At 48.3% G+C, this 23810-nt stretch overlaps 2 protein-coding genes across 4 annotated transcripts in view; one reads left to right on the top strand and one right to left on the bottom strand.

Moving 5' to 3' along the window:
* EFTUD2 (elongation factor Tu GTP binding domain containing 2) overlaps positions 1-17599 on the top strand; it is a 39283-nt gene extending 21684 nt beyond the window's left edge. Inside the window, exons 11-28 of the mRNA XM_042915208.1 lie at positions 17-141; positions 3512-3575; positions 4159-4249; positions 5694-5829; positions 7441-7568; positions 8633-8826; positions 10246-10357; positions 10722-10862; positions 12277-12378; positions 13356-13438; positions 14025-14111; positions 14297-14423; positions 14613-14700; positions 15374-15492; positions 15691-15785; positions 16272-16425; positions 16573-16680; positions 17023-17599. Coding sequence (XP_042771142.1) covers positions 17-141; positions 3512-3575; positions 4159-4249; positions 5694-5829; positions 7441-7568; positions 8633-8826; positions 10246-10357; positions 10722-10862; positions 12277-12378; positions 13356-13438; positions 14025-14111; positions 14297-14423; positions 14613-14700; positions 15374-15492; positions 15691-15785; positions 16272-16425; positions 16573-16680; positions 17023-17118 — 2050 coding nt within the window. The 3' untranslated portion in view covers positions 17119-17599. The remainder of the gene's footprint in view (positions 1-16; positions 142-3511; positions 3576-4158; positions 4250-5693; positions 5830-7440; positions 7569-8632; positions 8827-10245; positions 10358-10721; positions 10863-12276; positions 12379-13355; positions 13439-14024; positions 14112-14296; positions 14424-14612; positions 14701-15373; positions 15493-15690; positions 15786-16271; positions 16426-16572; positions 16681-17022) is intronic.
* A 597-nt stretch (positions 17600-18196) lies between these two features.
* On the bottom strand, positions 18197-20786 carry HIGD1B (HIG1 hypoxia inducible domain family member 1B). 3 transcript variants are annotated; one of them, XM_042915831.1, is made up of 4 exons: positions 20608-20786; positions 19623-19817; positions 18881-19015; positions 18197-18279 (listed from the first exon to the last, which is right to left on the bottom strand). In XM_042915831.1, the coding sequence occupies exons 2-4, from the start codon at positions 19720-19722 to the stop codon at positions 18215-18217; spliced, it is 300 nt and encodes a 99-aa protein (XP_042771765.1). In that variant the 5' UTR covers positions 19723-19817; positions 20608-20786; the 3' UTR covers positions 18197-18214. The 3 variants fall into 3 exon arrangements, with proteins under 3 accessions (XP_042771765.1, XP_042771764.1, XP_042771763.1); XM_042915830.1 differs by having other exon boundaries at positions 19623-19773; XM_042915829.1 differs by lacking the exon at positions 20608-20786 and adding an exon at positions 19863-20138 and having other exon boundaries at positions 19623-19773.
* Between the last annotated feature and the right edge of the window lie 3024 nt (positions 20787-23810).

Below are 23810 nucleotides of genomic sequence, written 5' to 3'. Positions count from 1 at the left end.
ACTGTCTCTGTTTCAGCATGTACTCCACCGATGAGAACCTGATCCTTTCCCCACTCTTGGGCAACGTCTGCTTCTCCAGCTCCCAGTACAGCATCTGCTTCACACTCGGCTCCTTTGCCAAGATCTATGCTGACACCTTCGGTAAGCTCTGGCTGGCGGGCTGTCTCCCAGCTTCCCCAGAGTCACGGGTGCCTTTCCTGCTGAAGAGTTTAGAATTGGCTTCATGCCAGGGTCCCCTGTTTGGGGGAGCATTTTATCAACTATTATTGTCACGTTTCGGTCTCGTTTTGGCCCCTAGACCCTTTCTTTGGGCCAAGTGGCTTCTAAAGAATAGAAGAGTAAAGGTGACTGTGGAAGAAATGGGTGAAAAGGGAGCTCATTTTAGGAATAAGAATCTTTGTTAGCGTGAGACAGATATTTTCCGAGAGTAATTCTCCATGGGCGCAAAGCCCTGTCAGACCTTTCCTCAGGGATGGAATGTCTGTCACTAGTGGTGCTTCTTCTGGCTGTCTCTCCAGCCATCTGTAGGCACATGGACATTTTGTAGGCCTACTCGAGAGCTCGAGTTGGATTTGCAGTCCCCCGGGATACCCAGCTGAATGATTTTACAGGTCCCGGAGCCTTGGCACAGAGCTCTGGGGCCGGCTTCCCAACTCCAGGAGACTCCTGTGCTCTTTACCTCTGTGCCTCCCGATTCCCTCAGATTCCGGTAACAACCATGTCCTGAGTATCCAACACTGTCCTTTCGAGGAGGTCATAATTCACCCTGTTTTGAGGACTGCGGAGAGGCCCGGTGAGAGGTCTCACAGCTGACAGGCACTGGAGCTCCAGTGTTTCTGTTCTCACCACTCAGTGGTCCTTCACCCTCGTCTTTGCTCTTGTGAAAGAAATGGGCAAATGCAACTTGTTTGTTTGTGTTTTTAATATGTGCTTATCCACTGCATCCTCATTGTAGAAACGTGGACGATACAGTAAAATCTCATCAAGAAAGCAAAACTCACCCATAACCTCATTACCATAACCATGCAAACATTTTATAGTTCTTTCTGTGTTTAGTGTTCTGCATAAATGAGATCACATTTTATAGAGGGACATAAATAATATATAAAACATAACACAGATAAATTTTCACTCAGCATCGGATCACAGGAATTTGCCAAATTATTTTATTAAAATTCATTTCTATGAATTATTTTCTGTCACTGCCAGTTACTCCCCTGTATAGATGTGCTATAACTTAACTACTTTCTTATCATTAGGCATACATTTAGTTGTTTCTAGATGGCTCTTTTGAAAAGGAAAAGTAGATGGATAATAAATAAAACTTATCTGAGTAGGGTTCTGGTTTCCAGGTCTCTGAATATTCTTTACATCAGCATGTGAAGCAAAATCCAAGACCATTTCTGTAATTACAGTGTATTAATGATTTAGTTTCTGATTGAAAATGGCCCTGAGCCTCAGGAGAAAGTATTGCCCATCCTAGGAACCCACTGTTAGTTTACAAAGGAGCCAGCTCTGGGTTCCAGTATCATCCTCCTGAAAAGCCATGTATGGGGGCACCTGGGTGGCTCAGTTGGTTGAGCATCTGACTCAGGTCATGATCCCAGGGTCATGGGATCAAGCCCTGCACTGGGTTCTGCACTGAGCATGGAGACTGCTTAGGATTCTCTCTCTTTCTTCCTCTGCCCCTCTCCCCCATTTGCATTCTTTCTGTATACTTATATTTTTACAAAGGAGGGGAGGGGAGAAAAGTCATGTTTGGGACTTCTAGAAAGTCAGCTCTGAAAGGAATATCAGAGATCATTGAGTCCTTCCCCTTCATTCCACATATGGGAAAACTACGCCCAGGGTTACAGAACCTACTGGTGGGCTTGGGACTAGAATCTACTTGATGTTTTTTCCATCACACCGTACTTCCACAGTTGATGTCATGTCCTCTTAACTAAGAATCTGGCAACGCATGGGGAACAATCTCTGACTTCTAAGAACTCTGTCCAAGGGGTAGACGGAAACCTACAGAGTGTTGAACAACAGTGTATGACATCAGTTTGGGCAGGAAGAGATGGGGCTTCATGGGCAGGTGGAGAGTAGAGAGCTGGGAGTTCTAGATTCGCAGCATTGAAAGAGGAGGTACAGAGGCGGGTGGTTTGGACCCATGGCCTATTTAATAATGGTGAACTGTTTCACCAAAGGGGAGAGTTGAAGTAAAGCTGTGGGCAAGCTGGGTTGGGACCACATTGAGGAAGGCTTGGAATGCCAGGTTAAAGAATTTTGACTTTATCCTGTGAGCAGTTGGGAGCTGTTAAAGATTGGGGTAGGCTGACACGTGCAAAGCTGATAGAAGATAGGCCAGGAAGAAGGGTGGGTACAGGAAGGAACACCCGGTTAGACATTTTCACCAGTATTCAGATACAGGATCGTGAATATTGGGTTCCTGTTATTAGTGAGATTGAAAAGGAGGAGAAGAACCAGAGAGAAGTTCACCCTTTCTTCCACTGACCGTTTATTAAACTTCCAGCACGGTAGGCCTAGTTCTTGTGAGCACTCAAGCAACTCAGTCCAGTGAGTATGCTGTACTATAAGGTGCAGTAATGGAGGCGTGTAAAAGACACAGTGGTTCAAAGGAGAGAGAGTCACTAACTAATGTGGGAAAGAAGGGAAGAATTTGGTAATTAGCAAAGTGGGGAAGAAAAAGATTTTGAACCTGGATGAAATGCCAAGGTAGCCTCAGTAAAAGGGGGAATGGTCTGAAGGGGAGCGTGGCTTTAGGGGAAAAGTGATGAATATCCTTTATGGCATCTTGAGTGAAATCATCTAGATAGAAATACTCATGACAGAGTTGGTCATGTGACCAAATTGGCTAACAGGAGCTCTTGATTGAGAAGATCTTGAATTCTAAAAGCCACCGTTGCTTGGCTCAGCCTGACCAGGATTAAGAGTTACAGTCAAACTAAAAATATTAACTGGTAAAAGATGAGACAAAGGTAGGCTTTGGAGTTTTCTCTCCAGAGGACTAGATGTCTGCCTTCCAGAGGCTTGGGGCTAGTTTGAGCTTTAGCGTGGCATTGCAGCTGGGAGACTGCCCACACTGGCAGCAGAGAGCTTATGTGGATCAGGGAAGAGTGAAGGAGCCATTAAGCCCCACTTCTGGAAGGAACAGTGTTTAGGTGCAGACAGAGCATAGCATGTGGGCGGTTGGGCCTATTTTATTGAAGGAAAGCATATAAACCGTATCCTTGTCCATAGCTCAGTTCTTTGCTTCCTAGACATAGAGCTGCCTGGGTACTCATTTTGGCTCCAGCGTAGCCATGTCTAATTTGGGCCAGTCCTGTCCTTGTCTATGCCTCAGTATCCTTGTCTGCCTGCCTGGGTACAAGGAAATGTCCAGACCTTGGGAAGGAACGTGCTAGAATTCCTCAGCTATAAACCACTTACGCATCTAGAACCACGTATGCAGGCTTTCAAACAATACTTTGTTAGGTAGATTATAATCATATGGCTTCTCTTACAGGTGACATTAACTACCAGGAATTTGCTAAAAGACTCTGGGGTGACATCTACTTCAACCCCAAAACGTAAGTAGAGTGGGGAAGTGACTCTCTAGAGGGGGCGTTCATTTTTCCAGGAAGTGAGGACAGAGAAAGAGTTCCTAAGATTAAAACCTACCTTTTGGGAAGGGGTAGGGGGGTAGTGCAAGCAGGGGAGGGGCAGAGAGAGGGGGGACAGAGGATCTGGAGTGGGCTCTGTGCTGACAGGCTGACAGCAGTGAGCCTGATGTGGGGCTCAAACTCAAAAACCACGAGATCATGACCTGAGCTAAAGTTGGACGCTCAACCAACTAAGCCACCTAGGTGCCCCAAAACCTACTTTTTTATTAAACATGAATAATCCTCCTCTAAGTGGTTTGGCTTCATGAGCTCTTAACAGGATGAGCCTATTTCTCTTGAGGTCTTCACAGCTCAGCTCAGGCATGCACGAGAGTCATAACCATATGCTCTCTTGGGAATCTCTCTTTGGAAATGTTATGATCACATACACATTCCTTCCCCTTCACCCTGCTCAGATTCAGAACTTAGGAAATTCACCCTTGGGGTCAGTGACACAGCCTTCTCCCTGCTGGGCCACCCATAACTCTTTTTTTTTTTTTCCTCTTAATAGACGAAAATTCACAAAAAAGGCCCCAACCAGCAGCTCCCAGAGGAGCTTTGTGGAGTTTATCTTGGAGCCTCTGTATAAGATCCTTGCTCAGGTGAGAATGTCAGGCTGCCTGGTTCAGGCCTGCCCTTCTAAACACAGAGTACAAAAGTTGGTGAACTCAGACTTCCCCCTGCCCCTAAACCTGCTCAGTTTTGTTTTACTAAGCATGAGGATAGTTGCTCACCAGTCTTCTAGATCTATGGTCCTCTAAGTGCCGTTGAATTCAGAGTGAAGGGGGGAAGATAAGAAAGAAAAGGCAATGGAGAAATTTTGTATAAAGATTTGATACTTGAGAACTAATAATTTCAGTTGTAGGGATTTGATTTACAGATATAATTGGTTTATGTATAGTGTGTGTGTGTGTGTGTGTGTGTATGTGTGTGTGTATATATATATATATTTTATAAGAGGGGAAACAAACTGGAAATAAGTTAAATGTTTATCAGTGAGATTCTGATTAAATGAATTATGGTACATCTCAAGTATTTTGTAGCCATTAAAAGAATGGCTGTATTAGCTTGCTTTTTAATGACTTTTCTGGGCCTGTATATATGTGATGTTTGTCAAATCGGAAAGGATGCATCACGGGGTGCCTGACTGGCTCAGTCGGCAGAGCATGCAACTCTTGATCTCCAGGTCGTGAGTTCAAGCCCCATATTGGACATATAACTTACTTGGGAAAAAAAAAAAAAAAGATGCATCAGACAGTGGTAAGGATGCAGTTAGACATGTAGGATTCTCCAAAGAAAAGAGTATAACATTGAGTTTGCATGAATTTGTGCTACCTAAAAAGCAGAAGTAAAGGGGTAACACTGTACGGGAGTTTTCGTAGACCTTTTTCCCAAGACAGTTATAAGATATTCAAGTGTTTAATAAGCACTGTGCACAGTTAACACACACATATACACAAAACGTGTGTGGCCATACCAGCTGACAAAAGAGTAAAACATAGCAACAAGACAAAATAACATGATTAAAATTTATTAGTGCTGAAAAATACTTAGTATCTTGTGTCAGACTGGAATGGATTAATAAAAGAAATTTATAGAGTCTGTCTCATTAGAGACCTTGAGTCTGCTGAGAATGATTTAGCTTGGCCTTGCCCTACCAGCAGATGGACTGCTAGGTGACCTTTTTTGGTTCCTTCCAGTGCAGTGATCCTCTAAATCTGAGAAGTCTCTAAATAGGGAAGAGTAAGGGATTTCCTGAGTGGGGTGAGATGCTGCTTTTCAGACACCAGGGGGCAGCACTGAAGGTCATCAGAGAGGGCCAGGTTTATTTAACCAACCCCTTTTTTCCCCCCAGGATTGGTTTGAAGAGTAGATATCAAAGATTTCTCTCAAACCAAATGGCTGTCCTTGCCAAGAGCTCTCCCTGTAGAAGAGAACTTGGCGCAGTGACCCTTCAAATTGCCCTTTGGCCTTCCCTTGCCCTCTATAGCAGGCAACATGCTGGGGCCATCATTACAGCTGACATGGTATTTGGTACCAACACAGGTTGTGGGTGACGTGGACACCAGCCTCCCCAGGACCCTGGATGAGCTTGGCATTCATCTGACCAAAGAAGAGCTTAAGCTGAATATCCGCCCCCTGCTCAGGCTGGTCTGCAAAAAATTCTTTGGTGAATTCACAGGTAACAAAAGAGCTCATGGCCCCCTTCCCATCACTGTCATGTTCTGCCACATGTATCGTGGGGACCTGTTCCTCACTCCAGTGATGTGCAGAGATGTGAGGCTTTTTTAAATAAACTGCAAGCCGGATGTACAGCACCTACATTTTTCTCCTAGCTGTTTCCTTTGGTGGATGGTACCAAGAACTCTATCTTGGGAAACAAAAGCAATTATATTTCCCTACCAGGAGGAGCGTGCAAATAAAGGAGACGTTGAAACAGATTCCGAGGTTCTAGTATTTTTACGAGACTCATAAGTGATGTAAATAGACTCATAAGCGATGGGAAATACTGGGAAAAGCAGCAGGCTCAGATTTCTTCTCTCCTAAGCTCCTGTCTCCTCTATTTAAGTGGCACAGAAGGCAGGCGATATAGTAGAATGAGCCCTGGACCTATTGAGAAAGACCTGAATCTTGGTCCTATTGTGGCCCTGGCCCTTCCATGTGGTGAGACCTGGGTCAGCCACCTGATTTTTCTGTGACTCGAATTTCTCATCTGTAAAATAAGGGAGGTAGTAAAGGTAATGACTAAGGGTCCCCTCAGCAATCTCTTGATTCTCTCTTTTTTTTTAATTTTTTTAATGTTTATTTATTCTTGAGAGAGAGACAGAGACAGTAGAGCTTGAGCAGGGGGCGGACAGAGAGAGAGGGGGGGACACAGAATCTGAAGCAGGCTCCAGGCTCTGAGCTGTCAGCACAGAACCCGACATGGGGCTCGAATTCACAAGCCATGAGACCATGACCTGAGTGGAAGTCGGATACTTAACCAACTGAGCCACTCAGGCGCGCCAGCAATCTCTTGATTCTGGTAGTTATTAGGTGTCTGAATCCACAAGGTGCATGATTCTAGTAGTTCATTCTCGGCTGGTCATCCATCTGACCTAGGAGACACCAACTGAAAACAGATCTGCTTTCCCCAAGGTGCTAATGGAGGTTTTCTCTTTCATGGCCTATTGGCTGTTAGAAAAACAGGATGATGGGGCGCCTGGGTGGCTCAGTCGGTTAAGCGTCTGACTTGGGTGCAGGTCATGATCTCACGGTTCATGGGTTCCAGCCCTTCGCTGTGCTCTGTGCTGAAAGCTCAGAACCTGGAGCCTGCGTCAGAGTCTGTGTCTCCCTTTCTGTTTGCCTCTCCTCTGCTCGCTTGCTCTCTCTCTCTGAAAAATAAACGTTAAAAAAAAAAAGAAAACAGGATGATGTATTGAACAGAAACATATGCAGTATTTCCCGAAGAGAGAGTCAACTCGGATTGTTCTGAGTAGATCTAAAGAGCTGGGATACTTATTGTAAGTGCTCAGTAAGTGCTTATATTCAATGAAAGATCATGGATTGATAACAGACACTTGAAAATTTTTGTCACCTGAGTTCAAGGAACCATTGAGCCCTGCTTCTTGCTCTTAGAGCATACTCCCAGGAAACAAGGTGGTACTTCCCGCTGGGCTCACGGTGCCCTAGCTTAAGAGCTGAAAATGAGTCCCTGCACTTTTAGCTTTCTGGCCATCACCAGTGGATCCATAACTCACCGTCACTTCTCCCTGTGAGTGTAGAGTAATGGCTTTGTCTTCTCCCTCCACAGGCTTTGTGGACATGTGTGTGCAGCATATCCCCTCTCCAAAGGTGGGCGCCAAGCCCAAGATTGAGCACACCTACACTGGCGGTGTGGATTCTGATCTCGGCGAGGCCATGAGCGACTGTGATCCTGACGTAAGGGAAAACCCCCATTTCTGTTTTTTTTTCCTCCTTCTGTTGGAGATGCTGTTTTCTGGTCATAGGAATGATGCCTTCTTTCCATCCTTGCTTGCCACTCCCCGTTAACAAAGTCAAACAGGCCTGAATTCAAGACCCAGGGTTACCACTTCTAGTGTTATGATTTTGGGAAAATTATTCTATCTTTCTAAGAGTCTTGGTGGGTAAAATGAGGATAATAGTATGTATATGACTGTTACAAAATTAAATAAGAGTAAGAAAGTTTTACAGTTGTGTTTAGCATGGTGCCTGATAGGCAGTAAACATTCAACAAATGGTAGCTAACTTTGTCAGCTTTGGGCTTTAAAAAAGTCCTTACCAGGGGCACCTGGGTGGCTCAGTTGGTTAAGCGTCCCACTTTGGCTCGGGTCATGATCTCATGGTTTGTGGGTTTGAGCCCCAGAGCCTGCTTCGGGTTCTCTCTCTCTCTCTCTCTCTCTCTCTCTCTCTCTCTCTCAAAAATAAATAATTTTTTTTTTAATGTACTTAAAAAAAGTCTTTCCCAGGGATGCCTGGCCAACTCAGTCAGTAGAGTATATGACTGTTGATCTCCAGGTCATGAGTTCAGGCTCCACATTGGACCTACACAGCTTACTTTAAAAATAATTAATTTATTAATTGAAAAAATTTTTTTTTCCCAGCTGTTCTCAGTCTAATTTCTCAGCATGAACGACCAACTGAGAATTGTGTTACATCTTCGGAGGGAATTTGGGGCAAGCAAGTCTTGTCATCTTGCAAGTTAACAGTGGCGATCTGCCATCCTAAACCTGCCTTTCTTCGCCATTGCCCTCATCCTCCTAGAGAAAAGACAAAGTTTTTTTGCTTTGCTCTGCCTATGACATCTGCCAGCTAATCAGGGGGTAGGGCATGGTTTGGAATTTTCCCAGGAGATTGACACATCTTCCTCTAGGTCTGGGCAGCCTCCTCGCAGAGCCGTGTCATTGCCGTCCAAGGAGGTAGAGACAAGGGTATTTACCCTGGGAATATGTGTGGTCGAGCCTGCACTCTGTCCCCACCTCCAGGGTCCCCTGATGTGCCACACCACCAAGATGTACAGCACGGATGATGGAGTTCAGTTTCATGCCTTTGGCCGGGTGCTGAGTGGCACCATCCATGCCGGGCAGCCCGTGAAGGTGCTGGGGGAGAACTACACCCTGGAGGATGAGGAAGACTCCCAGATATGCACCGTGGGTCGTCTTTGGATCTCTGTGGCCAGGTACCGCCAATAGTAGCCTACAGAGGCATGCCTTGGCCTTGTCACGGCAGCTGCATGGGCCACTTCAGTAGGGCATCAGCTGACGCTCCCTCACATCTGTTGACTTCTATTTCTTACTACCCAGAGTTGCTAGGGCCAAAAGGCAGCTACTGTTGGGATAATGCCAAGAGCCTTGCCTTTGAGTTTTGAATGGCTTATATAAACTTTTGTAAGTTTTCTATTTTTACTCTTTTTAATCCTCTATTCCTCTTCTGTGTTTCTGAGTCACAACCTTTATGTTTCTTCCCAAAAGAAATTGTCTCCCAACCTCCACGGACTATTCTTTGACCAAGATAGAAGATTTTGCTAGATCCCTTATAGGTTCCTTATCTGCAGCACCAGACTTAGCTTGGGCCTCTGGGCTGCTCGTGAATTCATAAGTTCGGCTTCTTAGCTAGCAAGCAGAGTCAAGGCAGTTCTGTTCTGACGTGCCTGCTGTACCTTGCCGATGGCCCCCTTTCCCTCTCCAAATCCACCCATTCCCTAGAAGGCAGAGGACTGATGGCCTAGGAGAGTTGCAGTATCTTCTGTGGTGCTTTTGGCATCTCCTTACATTCTACCCCTCGGGCAGGGCCTTGCTTACCAGTAGTATCCACCTGAAATTAGGTTTTCCTCTTTTGTCCTCCTAAAATACCATGAGCTTTCTTCCATGTGCTAACCAGTTTGTAATTCCAGTTGACCCTTGAACAACACAGGTTTAAACTACACGAGTCCACTTTAATGTGGGTTTTTTTTTTTTTCCAGTAAATACACTATCATCCTGCAAATGTATTTTCTTTTATGACTTTAACATTTTCTTTTCTTTAGCTTATTTTTTAGAAGAGTACAGTGTAGAATACACATATAGAATGCACATACGAAACGTGTTAATTGAGTGTTTATGTTATCGGTAAGGCCCCCAGCCGACAGTAGGTTTTTAATAGTTAAGTTTTGGGGGGATGGGGCGCCTGGGTGGCTCAGTCGGTTGAGCGTCCAACTTTAGCTCAGGTCATGATCTCGCGGTCCGTGAGTTCAAGCCCCGCGTCGGGCTCTGTGCTGACGGCTCGGAGCCTGGAGCCTGTTTCAGATTCTGTGTCTCCCTCTCTCTCTGACCCTCCCCTGTTCGTGCTCTGTCCCTCTCTGTCTCAAAAATAAATAAACGTTAAAAAAATAAATAAATAAAAGATTTTAAAAAAGTTTTGGGGGGAGTCAGAACATATATGTGGAGTTTCAACTACATGGGGCGTTGGGGCCCCATTGTTCCTGGGTCAGTTGTACATATATGTGAGGTTACATGGTTGGTTGTTGTACCCCTCCCCTAATGGGATGTATGTTTGGTTCACCCCTGCTCCTGGCTCAGTGCCTGGCACCCCTCCTTATTTCACTCATCTGTTGCCCCAGGTACCACATTGAGGTGAACCGTGTTCCTGCTGGCAACTGGGTTCTCATCGAAGGTGTTGATCAACCAATTGTGAAGACAGCAACCATAACTGAACCCCGAGGCAATGAGGAGGTAGAGTTTCTGAAAAGGCAACTGGATTAGTTTAAGCTGGAGGGTCCCATGGGAACTCACAGGGTACTAACCCGGAGTCACTGCCGCTTCCTGGTTCTGGGCCTGAGCACAGGCTGAAGCTTCTAGATCGGACCCAGCTCGAGTCTCCCTGCACTCCACTCAGTTGCTAAGAGTTAGGAGCAGTTGCTTTATCTTTTCCCTGCTGTTTGTTCTGCCCAATTACATGGGAATAAATGGCCCTTCAGGCTGCCTCCCAGCAGCACTTTGGCTCCTGGTTGGGGAGTGGTCTCCTCCTCTCTGACCTCTGTACCTTTGGTGCCTACTCAGGCCACGTGCCCTCACTCCTCTGCACTTTGAATCTCAGGCTCAGATTTTCCGCCCCTTGAAGTTCAACACCACATCCGTTATCAAGATTGCCGTGGAACCAGTCAACCCCTCAGAGCTACCCAAGATGCTGGACGGTCTGCGCAAGGTCAACAAGAGCTATCCATCCCTCACCACCAAGGTATGTTCAAGGTCTGCAATAGCTGCCCCCGGTGACAGGTCTGTGCCGCCCACTGCTTCACGTCCACCAGCTGTCTCTGATCTGCTGCTTCCAGCAGCCTATGTCGAAAGCAAGTATTCCCTGTCTGTTACTGTCATTTGAAAACAAGACACGTTTTGGGGGGGGGGGGGGTGCTGCGAGTGCACATGCATGTGTTCATATTCCACAGTATCTTTAGATGAGAAAGAGATGTGTCTTAGAAAGTATACTTTGATGGGAATGCAAGCTGGTGCAGCCACTCTGGAAAACAGTATAGAGGTTCCTCAAAAAACTAAAACTAGAACTACCCTACGACCCAGCAATTGCACTACTAGGCATTCATCCATGGGATACAGGTGTACTGTTTCGAAGGGACACATGCACCCCCATGTTTATAGCAGCACTATCGACAATAGCCGAAGTATGGAAAGAGCCCAAATGTCCATCGACGGATGAATGGATAAAGAAGATGTGTATATATACAATGGAGTATTACTTGGCAATCAAAAAGAATGAAGTCTTGCCATTTGCAACTATGTGGATGGAACTGGAGGGTATTATGTGAAGTGAAATTAGTCGGAGAAAGACAAATATATGACTTCACTCACATGAGGACTTTAAGAGACAAAACAGATGAACATAAGGGAAGGGAAACAAAAATTATATAAAAACAGAAGAGACTCATAAATATAGAGAACAAACAGGGTTACGGGGTGGGGGGAGGCGGGATGGGCTAAACGGGTAAGGGGCACTAAGGAATCTACTCCTGAAATCATTGTTGCACCAAATTAGATGTAAATTTAAAAAAATAAAAAATAAAATTAAATAAAAATAAAATAATTATTAAAGAAAAATAAAAAATAAAATAAGTAAATAAATTTTGAAAAAAAAAGAAATATTAGGGACCAGGATTAATGACAATCACAGTTAATACATTTTGTGAGGAAGTAATTTTTTTTTCTTAAAAAAAAAAAAATATATATATATACTATGAATTGATTTTCCAGAAAATATAGAAGGAAAAGTGATCATTCTGATCCTTCTACATTCTTGAGCCTGCTAGCATACTTTTCTGAGTAGCTGGCCAGGGCTAAAGGGTCAGCTTATGTCCATAGACTTAGGGCAGGGTTTTCCCTAAACGGTTATGCTGGAAATTAAATCGGTGACCTAATGCCCAGCAGCACCGTGCTGAATGGTCCAGATGTCCTGAGGATTTACCCGTTGGTCACTTCCCCACTGATCCTTCTTGAAGAGGCTGGAACTGATGCTGAGGAGTGGCTGATTCTGGTAGTGGGTTTGGGCACCTCCTCCTGGGCTCTAGCATTGATTGTGTTTCTAGCTGCTGTTGCTGGCATAAGAGGTCCAGGCTATGACCACCAGGCCTGTTACGTTTCAGGTGGAAGAGTCTGGGGAGCACGTGATTCTAGGTACTGGGGAGCTGTACCTAGACTGTGTGATGCACGATTTACGGAAGATGTACTCAGAGATCGACATCAAGGTAAATCAGCATCCTCTTTCTTGAGTACCCGCCTGGCCAGGAGCTTGACTCATGGCTCCAGACTGATTTTATAAGCAATAAAACCCTTGATTCCCCTGGAAGGCCTGAGGGAAGAGGGGGGGCCCTATTAGGGAGGAGACATGTTAGGGAAAAGCATGACCTATTGCTCCCTATCTGGGAAGGTATTTGAGATCTGGTTTGCCCCTTTCTGCAGGGTTATTCTCTGTGTCATAGTTTAAAGTCCAGGCTCCCAAGCCAAAGTGATTCTTGGTCTTTTGTTAAGGAAACAGTTATACAGTTAACCCATCTTTGGTGATTAGGGCTCAGCGGAGGGTTTCAGGGAGAGAGTGAGAACTGGTTCTCCTGGATTTGTCTTTAGGTTGTGACGTGGCCCCTTGATTAAAGTGCCCATTGCATGGCCTCAGTCTCCTAGATGGTACCCATTTTCTCCCAGTTCCTGTGGTGGTGGGAGAGAGCGCCCTCAAGTACCCCTCTTAGATCCTCCTCCTGAGGTGCCCAGGACCGGTGGTCTAGAAGATACTGAGTTCCCTGGTGGCTGGCCATGTGGGAGCTTCAGGGAGGAGCTCTGCTACTCAGATCCAGGTGTTGAGAGTGGAAGGGGATCCCGCCAGTCAGTCCCTAGTGTCAGCTGTGACAGAGCCACGGGAGGTGCTAAGTGAGTGGTTGTGGGACGGCTGAACAGACCTTGAAAGCGTCCTTGGGGGATGATACTTTAGGCCCAGGTTTGACTCCCACGTACTCTTGGCTCAGGAACAGAAACTCCACACTCCACGAAGTTTTCTCAGTCTCCTTAGTGCTGGTAAGGATTTCTCACCTGCTATTGTACTCATTGCTGATGCTGAATAAGACGGGTTTGTCACAAAGGTAGTGCCAAGGGAACCTCAGAATTCCCTTTGGCAGAATGTTGTCCTTCCAACAAAATTAGATCTTGCCTAACAATTTATTCTGTTTCCCAGGTGGCTGACCCCGTTGTCACGTTTTGTGAGACGGTGGTGGAGACATCTTCCCTCAAGTGCTTTGCTGAAACGCCCAATAAGAAGTGAGCTGGGTGTCAGAGTGACCCTGGGACTGACAGGGGACACTTTCTCTTCCCCCCTCCTCAACTCCACCCCAGTCACAAGTACTGTGGAAATAGAGACTCCCTAGGTCTCAGGATGGGGGCTTAGGATGCTTGAGTTCTAACCTAGCACTCTCATGCCTTAGGCCTGTAGACATGATGCTGTGGAATTCTTTGCTATAGGTTCCCCAAGGATGAGTGTCCCAACTGCCACTTTTCTCCGTATAATATGATCGTCTTACAATTTTGCCCTAGCAACAGTTCTGTTGTTGTGAGAATTTTTTAAATTTTATAATTAAGTAATCTCTGCACCCAACATGGGGCTCGAACTCACAACCCTAAGATCAAGAGCTACACACTCCACTGACCGAGCCAGCCAGATGCCTTGAGACCCTACTTTTTTAAAGAGTGGTAGATTCAAGTGAAGGAAGACAGAAAATGAACTTTTTTTGCTCTGTTTTGCTCCTCTGGCTTTTACTGATGTAACTGCCTTGTCACCCTCTCCTTAGGAATGCCCCTTCTTCAAGTTCTGCTGATCCTCATCATTACTCATTTCCTTTCTGACTAGGAATAAGATCACCATGATTGCTGAGCCTCTCGAGAAGGGCCTCGCCGAGGACATAGAGAATGAGGTGGTCCAGATCACGTGGAACAGGTGAGAATGTGGCTCTGGTTTCAAGGCTGAAAGGAGACGAAGCGCTACGGCTTGCCTCCCCAGGCTCTGATACCACGTGTCCTTCTGGGAAGCAAACTGTCCCCCGGGAAGACGGGAATTGTGACCCCAGGATGCAGAAATTGCAGAGCTGCCAGAAAACCTCCATTTCCTCCTCCTTCCCCTAGGAAGAAACTGGGAGAATTCTTCCAGACCAAGTACGATTGGGATCTGCTGGCTGCCCGTTCTATCTGGGCTTTTGGCCCTGATGCCACCGGCCCCAACATCCTGGTGGATGATACCCTGCCTTCTGAGGTACAGCATAACTAACGGGAGCCATGCAGTGGTTTCTTTGCTGTGGAGTGGAAGAAACTACAAAGTGTACTTCCTTTCCCAGAAGTATTTTGTGTCTTCTGGTGAATCTTCTTACCAGTATACTTACCTTCTCCCTCTAAACTGATTGTTGCCAGGGTCACTGCTCACAGGCCCTCATGTTTTGTGCAGGTGGACAAGGCTCTTCTTGGCTCAGTGAAGGACAGCATTGTTCAAGGTTTCCAGTGGGGAACCAGGGAGGGGCCCCTCTGTGACGAGTGTAAGTTCCAACAGTGCCTCTGCCTCCCCCTCTCCAGCCCTGTAGGGTCCTTTTGCCTGGGTGTATGAGGTGGGGTGGGGTGGGCTCATGTACAGGACCTGGCAGGAGAAGCAGCTTGGGGTACATGGGGCCATTCCATATCCTAGGTCAGCTTCCTCTTCTCTCCTCTCCTCTCCTCCCTCCCCATCCAAGTGCTATTGCCTGGGACATCCCGGAAGGGAAGTCATTTCTAGACGGACATTTGCTTCTCAGTCCTGAGAAGGAATGTGCTTGAGGAGAGGTATAAAGAGGAAGATGGGATCAGAGTGGTTTATAGACGAGGTTGGATTAGTGGGCCGGAAGGTGCAATTCCTAGCACTTACTCTATATCCAAAAACAATTAAGTATCTACAAAAAAAAAAAAAAAAAAAAATCCCATAAACTTCTAGGAAAGCTTTACAATGCCTGAGCGTGGCCTGAAACAAACATAAAGAATGTGTGCCTAACTTCTGTCCTCTGCTATAGGCCTTAGTATCCTATCAGAACACCCATCTGCAGGGTGATTTTGTCCCATATCTTTTGTGATCTTAAGACAGCCGCCATGCTGCTAGAGGCTCCTTGGTGCCCTGCGCGTGGGCCCTTGACTAGCACCAGAACCACTCCTCAGTCATCAACTCCCCCATCTCCTTTCCAGTGATTCGAAATGTCAAGTTTAAGATCCTGGATGCAGTGGTTGCCCAAGAGCCCTTGCACCGGGGCGGGGGCCAAATCATCCCCACGGCCAGGAGAGTTGTCTATTCTGCCTTCCTCATGGTAAGTGAGTGGAGCTGAGTTGCTCTGGGGCACTATGTGGAGATTCCAGCTATGCGGGTCTCAAGACCACAGTCCCTCCAGCCTTTTTCTCTGTCCAGGTCCTCAAGACCACAGTCCCTCCAGCCTTTTTCTCTATCCAGGTCCTCAATCCTCAGCCTTGCCCAAGCTAAGGAACTCTTTCTTCTTGCCCTGTTGCAGGCCACTCCTCGTCTGATGGAGCCTTACTACTTCGTGGAGGTCCAGGCCCCTGCAGATTGTGTCTCTGCTGTGTATACTGTCCTGGCCAGGCGCAGGTGAGCCGTGGGCATGTTAGGGATGGTGCAGGGAGCAGGAGCACCGCAAGAGTAACTGGGCTCCGTGGGGAAGGAGGTGGACCTCCTGTACTGTCCCTGCTCCTAGAACCTAGTGAGCTGGTTTTTCAAAATAAAGTAGGAAAGGATTAAGGCAGACCCCTGCTTCACTGCAGATAAAAAGTTGAGATTCCTTCTTGGACGCCTCTCTGTGGAGAACCCCCCGGGAAAGTACTGAAATGTGTCAGTGGGGGAATGTCTGTAGGACCTTGTCCCTTCAGTGTTGCCACTCAAATGTAGCAGTCACTACCCCTTTGGCTGACATGGGAAATGACACTGAGGCCCCCCCCAACCTTTTCCATCCACTGTAGCACGATTGTGGTTATTCTTTCTTTGATGGTAACTCTGTGTTGTATATTTGGGACAGATTCCTTCTCTGCTTTTGGTCTCTGAAGGATGAGGAACTCAGCCTTTGTTTTTCTGTCGCAGGGGGCATGTGACTCAGGATGCACCCATCCCAGGCTCCCCTCTCTACACCATCAAAGCTTTCATCCCCGCCATTGACTCTTTTGGCTTTGAGACCGATCTGCGGACTCACACCCAGGGGCAGGCCTTTTCCTTGTCTGTCTTCCACCATTGGCAGGTGAGAAAATGGTGCAGGCTGGCCAGTGCGGCCTCCCACCTGTTCAAGGCCAGTCTTCTCTGGTCTGTTCCCCTTTCAAATCCCAAGTGAGATTTCCAACGTCCTAGAGAAAAGTGCTGGACCATTGGAAACCACTTTGCCTTTCAGATTGTGCCCGGTGATCCTCTGGACAAGAGCATTGTCATCCGTCCCCTGGAGCCACAACCAGCTCCTCACCTGGCCCGAGAATTCATGATCAAAACCCGTCGCAGGAAGGTATGTGTCCCTCAGGCCCATTGCCAGCCCTTAATCCCCAGGGCTCTTGGCAGGAGTTGGATCTCTCTTCATTTCTTCCTTTGGGACCCTTCTCCCAAAGACTGAGAGCGGTTTACCGTACAACGCAAAGAGGTGCAATCTGTCCAGGCCTCGGGCCACCAGACCCGGGACACAGTCTGACCAGGAAGGGAGCGCCTTATCTTCTCCAGTGGTGACTCCTGAAATAGCTGGTCCACAGCTTCACCCCACCAGCCCCCCACCCCAGCACAGGCCTCAGGCGGCCTCCAGCTCAATCGACCACCACATAGGGCTCTTTCTTACATCTGTCCCCACTCTCTGCAGGGACTGAGTGAGGATGTGAGCATCAGCAAGTTCTTTGATGATCCCATGTTGTTGGAGCTCGCCAAGCAGGATGTTGTGCTCAATTACCCCATGTGAGTGTCGGGACTCCTGGCAGCCCCTGCTCCCTGCAGTGGGCTGTATCCTGGACTTGAAGCTGGGACCTGGTGTGACCTGGACTCCATGTTGTCAGAGAGCATCTGGGAGCTGCTGTGGCCATTTTTAACAACCTCAAAGCCTCCAACCCAGAGTCCCAACGAGGGAAGAGTATTTGGCCTCCTGGTTCCTCTGCAGCCTCTGCCTGGCTCCATTCCCAGGGAACAGAGAAGAGCTTGGGCTCGGAGAAGGAGAAGGGGACAAAGTGTTTAACCCCAAGGGGCCCTGTCTTCAGGATTTACATGGAATTTTTTTTTTTTTTTTACAAGTTTGACCTTAGACATGGATTTTAAATGAACAGAACATTCTGACCTCTGCCTTGCTCTGTTCCTTTCATCCCTACTCCCCCTGCCCCTCCCCCTTTCCTCCAACAGTCTGGTCTTGGCACTTGGGTTCTGAATGAATATATGTCATCTCATGTGAAGCTTCACGGTCTCTTCTCCCAGCTGCAGTCTTCCTGCCTGGGTCCCCAGGACAGCGGCCTGTGGTGGGAGGGACGCCTGCCTCGTAATCCAGTGCTCCCGTGAGCATCGGGGCCACTTTCTTGCCACCCCCCATCCCCTGCACCTACCACCCGGTCCTCTCTACCGTGCTGCTTCTGGTTGGGACCTGGGGTGGCTTAGGAGGTATTGGGCTTCTGGGATTGGAGGCTGTTGCCCCTGGAGCTGGGGGCCAGAACTCTGATTTCCAAACCTTTCTCTAAACCTACACACACACTCTCTCTCTCTCTCTCTCTCTCTCTCTCTCTCTCTCTCTCTCTCTCTCTCAAACACACACACACACACACACACTCCCTCTCTCTCTCTCTCTCTCTCTCTCTCTCTCTCTCTCTCTCACTCACACACACACACACACACACACACACACCAGCCACTACTGGTCCCTAACTCTGCCCTGCCCCGTGTGAAGAAGAGACTTGATTTTCCTCAAAGCTCTGCCCCGTGTGAAGAAGAGACTTGATTTTCCTCAAAATGCTTTATTAGGAACGTACCAGGGATTGATGGACGAGGCTCTGGCTGCCCCGGGCCCTACAGGAATCCTACTTCTCCCCGGCATCCGGTGCTGTTCTTTTGATATAGTCTCTGTACATCGTGTACACAGCACCTGCAGGAAGGAGAAGGGAAAACAGCCCATAACACCCAACCCTGCAGCCATCCCCTGGCTCTCCCAGGAGCCTGACTGCAGCCGTTCCCCTGAGGGTCCAGCTTCCCTGCTCAGCTTCCCTTTCTGCTCTAGCTCTCAGTAGCTGCTACAAGTACCTGCAGAGCCCTTCCGTGTAGATTACCTCTCTGAGAAACCCCACAGCAACCTGCGAGGTCGGCAAGCCAGGGTGCTTACCATCATGTTGCACATGGGGAAACTGAGGCTCAGAGAAAGGGACTTGTCAACGGTCACACAGCTAGTAAGTAGCTGTCTGCCCCTTGACCCACAGAGGAAGGGAAATTCAGCATGTGTTCTGCTGTGTGACTTTTCTCACCTCTCAGGACAGACTGCCATAAAACCAACTGTGCACCATCCCCACGGGCCTGGGACAGGAGGCCAAGCAGGGACCCCTGAAAATGGCTTGGTTTGAGGGTTTCACCCAAACCTCCACTTGCCGTGGAGCCTGGTGGGACTGAAATCATGGTCCTTTAACCATCGGGACTCACAGCCAGATTTTGTCTAACAAGCTGCGTTTTCATTGTGACCCCCACCAGCCCCTCACCTAGCAAGACCGCACCCACGGCACAGGCCTGCGCTGCCACTCGGGTGTGAATCAGGTGTATGGACATCTTGGTGGAACCGCGAGCCTTCAGCCGATAAATCCGGTATGCTGCCACTGCCAGGCAGCCTCCCAAGCCTGTAGGCAGAGAACATGACCCTTGGGCCTCAGTCACCGATCACATGGCTCCCCTGATGAGACCCTTTGCAGGCGGGGCAGGCTGGGCATCTGGATAAACCCCTACTTCCGTGCCGCTTCATGGTGGGAGACGGGGGACTATGAAGAGAATATCGAGTTGTTTACTCCCAATGGCATTTTCAAAGTGGCTGTCTACCTCCAGTGAGCCCTCTACATACAAATAGCCCATCACGGGCCTCCCCCACCCCCCATTTGCTCTGCTCCGGACCCTCCTCCAGCCATGTTGGCTCCCACAGCTCCTTTTCTTTTCTCCCAGGGCCTGGAGAAAGGAAGCCCTGGGAGACGCCAGACCGCTCTTTCCCATCCTGATGCTGGTGTCGATGCCCCCCATTTCCCTGCACCCCAGGCCGTCAGTCGGCCACCACCTCCACCCATCCAGACTCCTTGTCACGCGTGTCCCTTCCCTTGGCACCTTTGCTGCTGGTTCACTCTTCTCCTAGCTGTTGGCTGTTCCGTGGGCAGGACACTTGAGTCCTCTGCTTCCTTTGAAAGGGTTAGGAGACCTTTTCCGTGAGAGAAGGCCCTCATTCCCTACTTTACCACTCACCTACAGGCACCAGTGGAGACTCCCTGGTCTTCCTCAGGAACTTCTCAGACACACTGTCTTCGCCTTCAGGTGGTACCCACCAGCCTTTGTTAGCAGACATGATCCTGGCTCCAGATGTCAGCAGCTGGGGCTCTGAGGTTTCAGCCCAGTCCTACAAGGAGGCACCCCATAACAGGAACCCCCAATTCTCCTCAACTTGGGGGAAAAAGAGGGGAGTTGCCTGCTAAGAACCTCTCTTACCATCCCCGACACAGCCCCTACTTGAGAAGATGTCCCAAGTGTCCTGTCTCATATGGCTGGACCACTACCGCCATCCCTTCTTCCTCACGTCTGCCTCTTCCCCAGCTCATTCTGACTGTTTTCCCTGCTTCCCCCTCCTTCCATCTGTATCCCTATGTGATCCTTGGGTCAAGAAAAGCAGCTGGAAAAATCCACAGATGAGGGCGAGAGGAACAGGCCTTGAGCCTTGGGACCCCCACTGGCCTGGAGTCTGTGAGGGTTGCTCCTCTGGGAGCTGCAGATCCCACAGAGCAGGTCTGGCCCCAGGGAAGCAGGCCATCCCAGACAGTGTTCCAGCACTGGTTACCGAGTCACCAGAGCCAAAAATTAAAATAATTGGACATTGATTTGTGAATAATTTAGCATAGATTTTGGACATTAATACTAACAGAACTAATTCTGGTCCCTGAACTGCTCCCGTTTCCATTTCTTGCCAGGTTCTTTGCGATTGCCAACCCCCTGCCTCCCTCCCTGGGCTGGTGACCCCTAGTGCTCTACTTGCTAACCCCCCAGTAAACATCTGCTCTGATCACAAACTAGACAGAGTCCCAGAGTCCTGGTCCTTAGACAAGGGCTTCTGCCTGTGGGGTGCCTTCTAGGTCTAACCCGTGAGACAGATGCCCTGCGTGAGGCGACCTCCAGGTGCCTCTCTCCTGGAGGAGCAAGGACTGTCGGCCCCACACGTTCTTAGCATGCTGGTGCTTACCCTAGGAGATGGCTAGAAAGTGGAGTGCAAGCAGCCCGGCCAGGGCTCAGCATCTGCTGTTTTGAACCGATCAGGAGCTGATGATGGGGCTGCCACTGTGGGGTCAGGGAAGCAAGCTTTCTGTGGACTTTGAAGTCTGGAATGGAGAGGGGAGGAGATAGGCCAGGGCATCAGTCTTAACCCCCCATTTGCTGAGTTCCAGGCCAGAGCTCCATGCACTAGAAAGTAATGAAAGATCACATGGCAGGAGGCCTTAACTAGATTCAGTCCAGTAATTCCCATGGATGTAAGGGGTTGGATCAAACAGGAACTTGATACAGAGAACTGAGATCGGAATACCGAGGCAAGGAAGGGTAGAGATCATGGCTTCTCCCCCAAGCTATACTGCTTCAAACACTCATGAACAAAGTGGGCTGTAAATAAAATGCCCCAATTGTGGGAGGCAGGCCCTCTGGTCTTGGTCTTGATCCTTTTCAAGGATGCTTTCTGGATCAGGGAGATTCATCCAATTTGTAACCGCTAGGACTACCTCGCATCTCCAGGGATCCTTGTACTACAGGTGGGGGACGGGGGCATGGGGAGAGGGGGGATGATGTTCACTAGGGACAGAGGTGACAAGTGGCCAGGCTTACCACCTATTCTGTTTGAGGTATTTACTTTTCAGACCTCTCAAATGTTCTATACAGTAGGGAAGGAACTGAGCTTCGGAGAGGCTAAATGATCTCCAAGGTGCACAGCTAGTAAATGGCAGTGTCGGCATCTGAATGTAGGTCTGACTGGTTCCAGAGTTTGTACTTCTAGCCTACTTCCCAGGGGCTGGCTAAGCAGAAACCCTCTCCATTGAGGCTGAAGCTTAGGAGTGCTAATCAATCTCAGCATCCTGGATTCGGAGAAGAGGAAAGTACCTTCTTGCTAAGCAGGAGTGAAAAGATCGACGTACGCTACGGAGAATCCCACTCTATGCCAGCGCTTTGTTCTTACCCTAGATACTCAGCCCCGTGTGCCTGTCCTAAAGGGGCTTTACAGCACAGAAAATCCGTCCAGCAGCTGATGTCTTTCTTTCCTCTCTCCAGCACTCACTGCTCTAGGAAGAGACCCAGGGTCACAGCAGCTCCCCAGAGCCCTCACATATCCCCAGCGTCCATGGGAACTCTCCTCCCAGTCATTCACACACACTCTCCCAGGCTGACTCTCCTGGTCCCAAGAGTGACCTGAATTCTCAAGAGATGGATGGTCTAGGCCAGAGGTAGGGGGATGGAAATGCCTGGATGACACAGAGCAAGAATCAGGATCAACTCCAAGCCCTTTGTAGAACAGGGGCCAAGCTGTAGAGGGCAAAGTTCAATTTAATTGAGAAGTTCTCCCTTCTTGTTGGGATTCTGTTGATGCTCCTACAGCATCTCAGCCCAGAATTGAGAAAATAATAATAGACATAGTTGCTGTGGTTCTCTGAGCACCTAGGGGGCAAGAAGTGTGCTAATTGCTTTAAGGAGGTTATTTTATTTCATCCTCATAACTCTGTAAGGTAGGTACTGTTATTCCCCTTTCACAGATGAAAAACTGAGGCTTGGGTTAAATGTCCCACTCCAGGTCACAATAAGTGACAGAAAAAAAGAACCAGACTTCTAACTGTTCCTAAAATCAAATCTCACTGTTCTGGATGAATGGGAGGACTATTAAGCAGAAGGAAAGTCTTGAAATAGAAGAAATAAAATTGCTTTTTACTTCTGAGAACACACAGTAACCAAAACTTCAAGGAACATTTCTGTAGAGTCCTGCTTCAGTAAACAGAGAAGATAAAATAACATTTTTGTTAATAGGCCAAGTCTTCAATAATTATTGCTATTTAAGCATTTCTCCATAGTCATTTATGTCGTACGCCTTTTTTTTTTTCTTCCAGGTCACATCACACCCCGAGACATTCTAATTTCAAGGGGTCTCAACTGAGTGATGTGGACAGACTTAACGAATCCAGAGTGTATAGGCCAGAGTCAGAGTCAGACGTGGGGTCAGTTAGCTGCTTGGCCACTCTCTGAATATTTGGTCTTCTATCACTCAACCTCTTTTGAGTCTGTGCCGTCATCTGTAAAACGGAGGTAGCATCTCCCCAAATGGTTAGAATTTCCCTCCATGCTGCCTGCTCCTCTTCCTCCCAAATGAGCAAGCGTCAGGAAACAACGGGTAGAGGCTGGGGGAGAAGCGGAAAGTCTCTGACAACAGATAGAAAGGTTACCACGTTCTGGGTGGTCCAAATTCAGCACACCCCTGTCCCTCTCCAACCTCCTTTCTCTGTCTTCCCCACCCTGACAGGAAGCTTTGGGCTCATTCTCCCCATTCTGTTGGGAGGAGGGGTGGCCAGGACTTGAAGCTCTATACAATCTAAGGCACCGCTGTGCTATATATAGCTCCAGGGAGCTGAGGGCCAGGACAGGGGAGAGAGGGCCAGCAGCTCTTTTGCCTTGAGCTAAGGAGTGCTGTGAGGGAGGCGATGCTGAAGAATGAACTGGATAAGGAACAGAAGATCTGAGTTGGGCCTGGAATGGGGAGGACCCAGACTGAAGGGCTGGAGGAATCACAGGAGAGAAAACACTAGGCCATATATAGTAGTGTCTCAGGGACTTGAGGTGCAAAGAGTGGGGGGAACAGAAACAAGCTGGGGCAGTGGAAGTTTCCAGACAACATGGCTAGACTGAGGCACCCTCTAGAAAGTGCCCGGGGTAGAGAGGGTAAGACATCCTCCCCCTAAAAGCAGGCACTGGCTTCCAAGGACACCCCAAGAGTCATGGGCCTGGGACCAGGAAAGTGCCTTTGGTACCTCTTATCTTTCTGGGGAGACTATGCACGTATTTAAAAAGCTCCGGGGAGGGGCGCCTGGGTGGCTCAGTCGGTTAAGCGGCAGACTTCGGCTCAGGTCATGATCTCACGGTCCGTGAGTTCGAGCCCCACGTCGGGCTCTGTGCTGACAGCTCAGAGCCTGGAGCCTGTTTCAGATTCTGTGTCTCCCTCTCTCTGCCCCTCCCCCGTTCATGCTCTGTCTCTCTCTGTCTCAAAAATAAATAAACGTTAAAAAAAAATTTTTTTTTTTTTAAATAAAAAGCTCCGGGGAGCTCCTAGCTGGCTCAGTCAGGGTCTTGAGTTCAATCCGCATTTTGGGTATGGGGCCTGCTTACAAAGGTGAAATCGGGGCGCCTGGGTGGCTCAGT

The sequence above is a fragment of the Panthera leo genome, chromosome E1, assembly GCF_018350215.1.
Source record: "Panthera leo isolate Ple1 chromosome E1, P.leo_Ple1_pat1.1, whole genome shotgun sequence".
NCBI lineage: Eukaryota > Metazoa > Chordata > Mammalia > Carnivora > Felidae > Panthera > Panthera leo.
The sequence above is the reverse complement of the archived record's forward strand: the minus strand, read 5'-3'. Positions and strand labels throughout refer to the sequence as shown.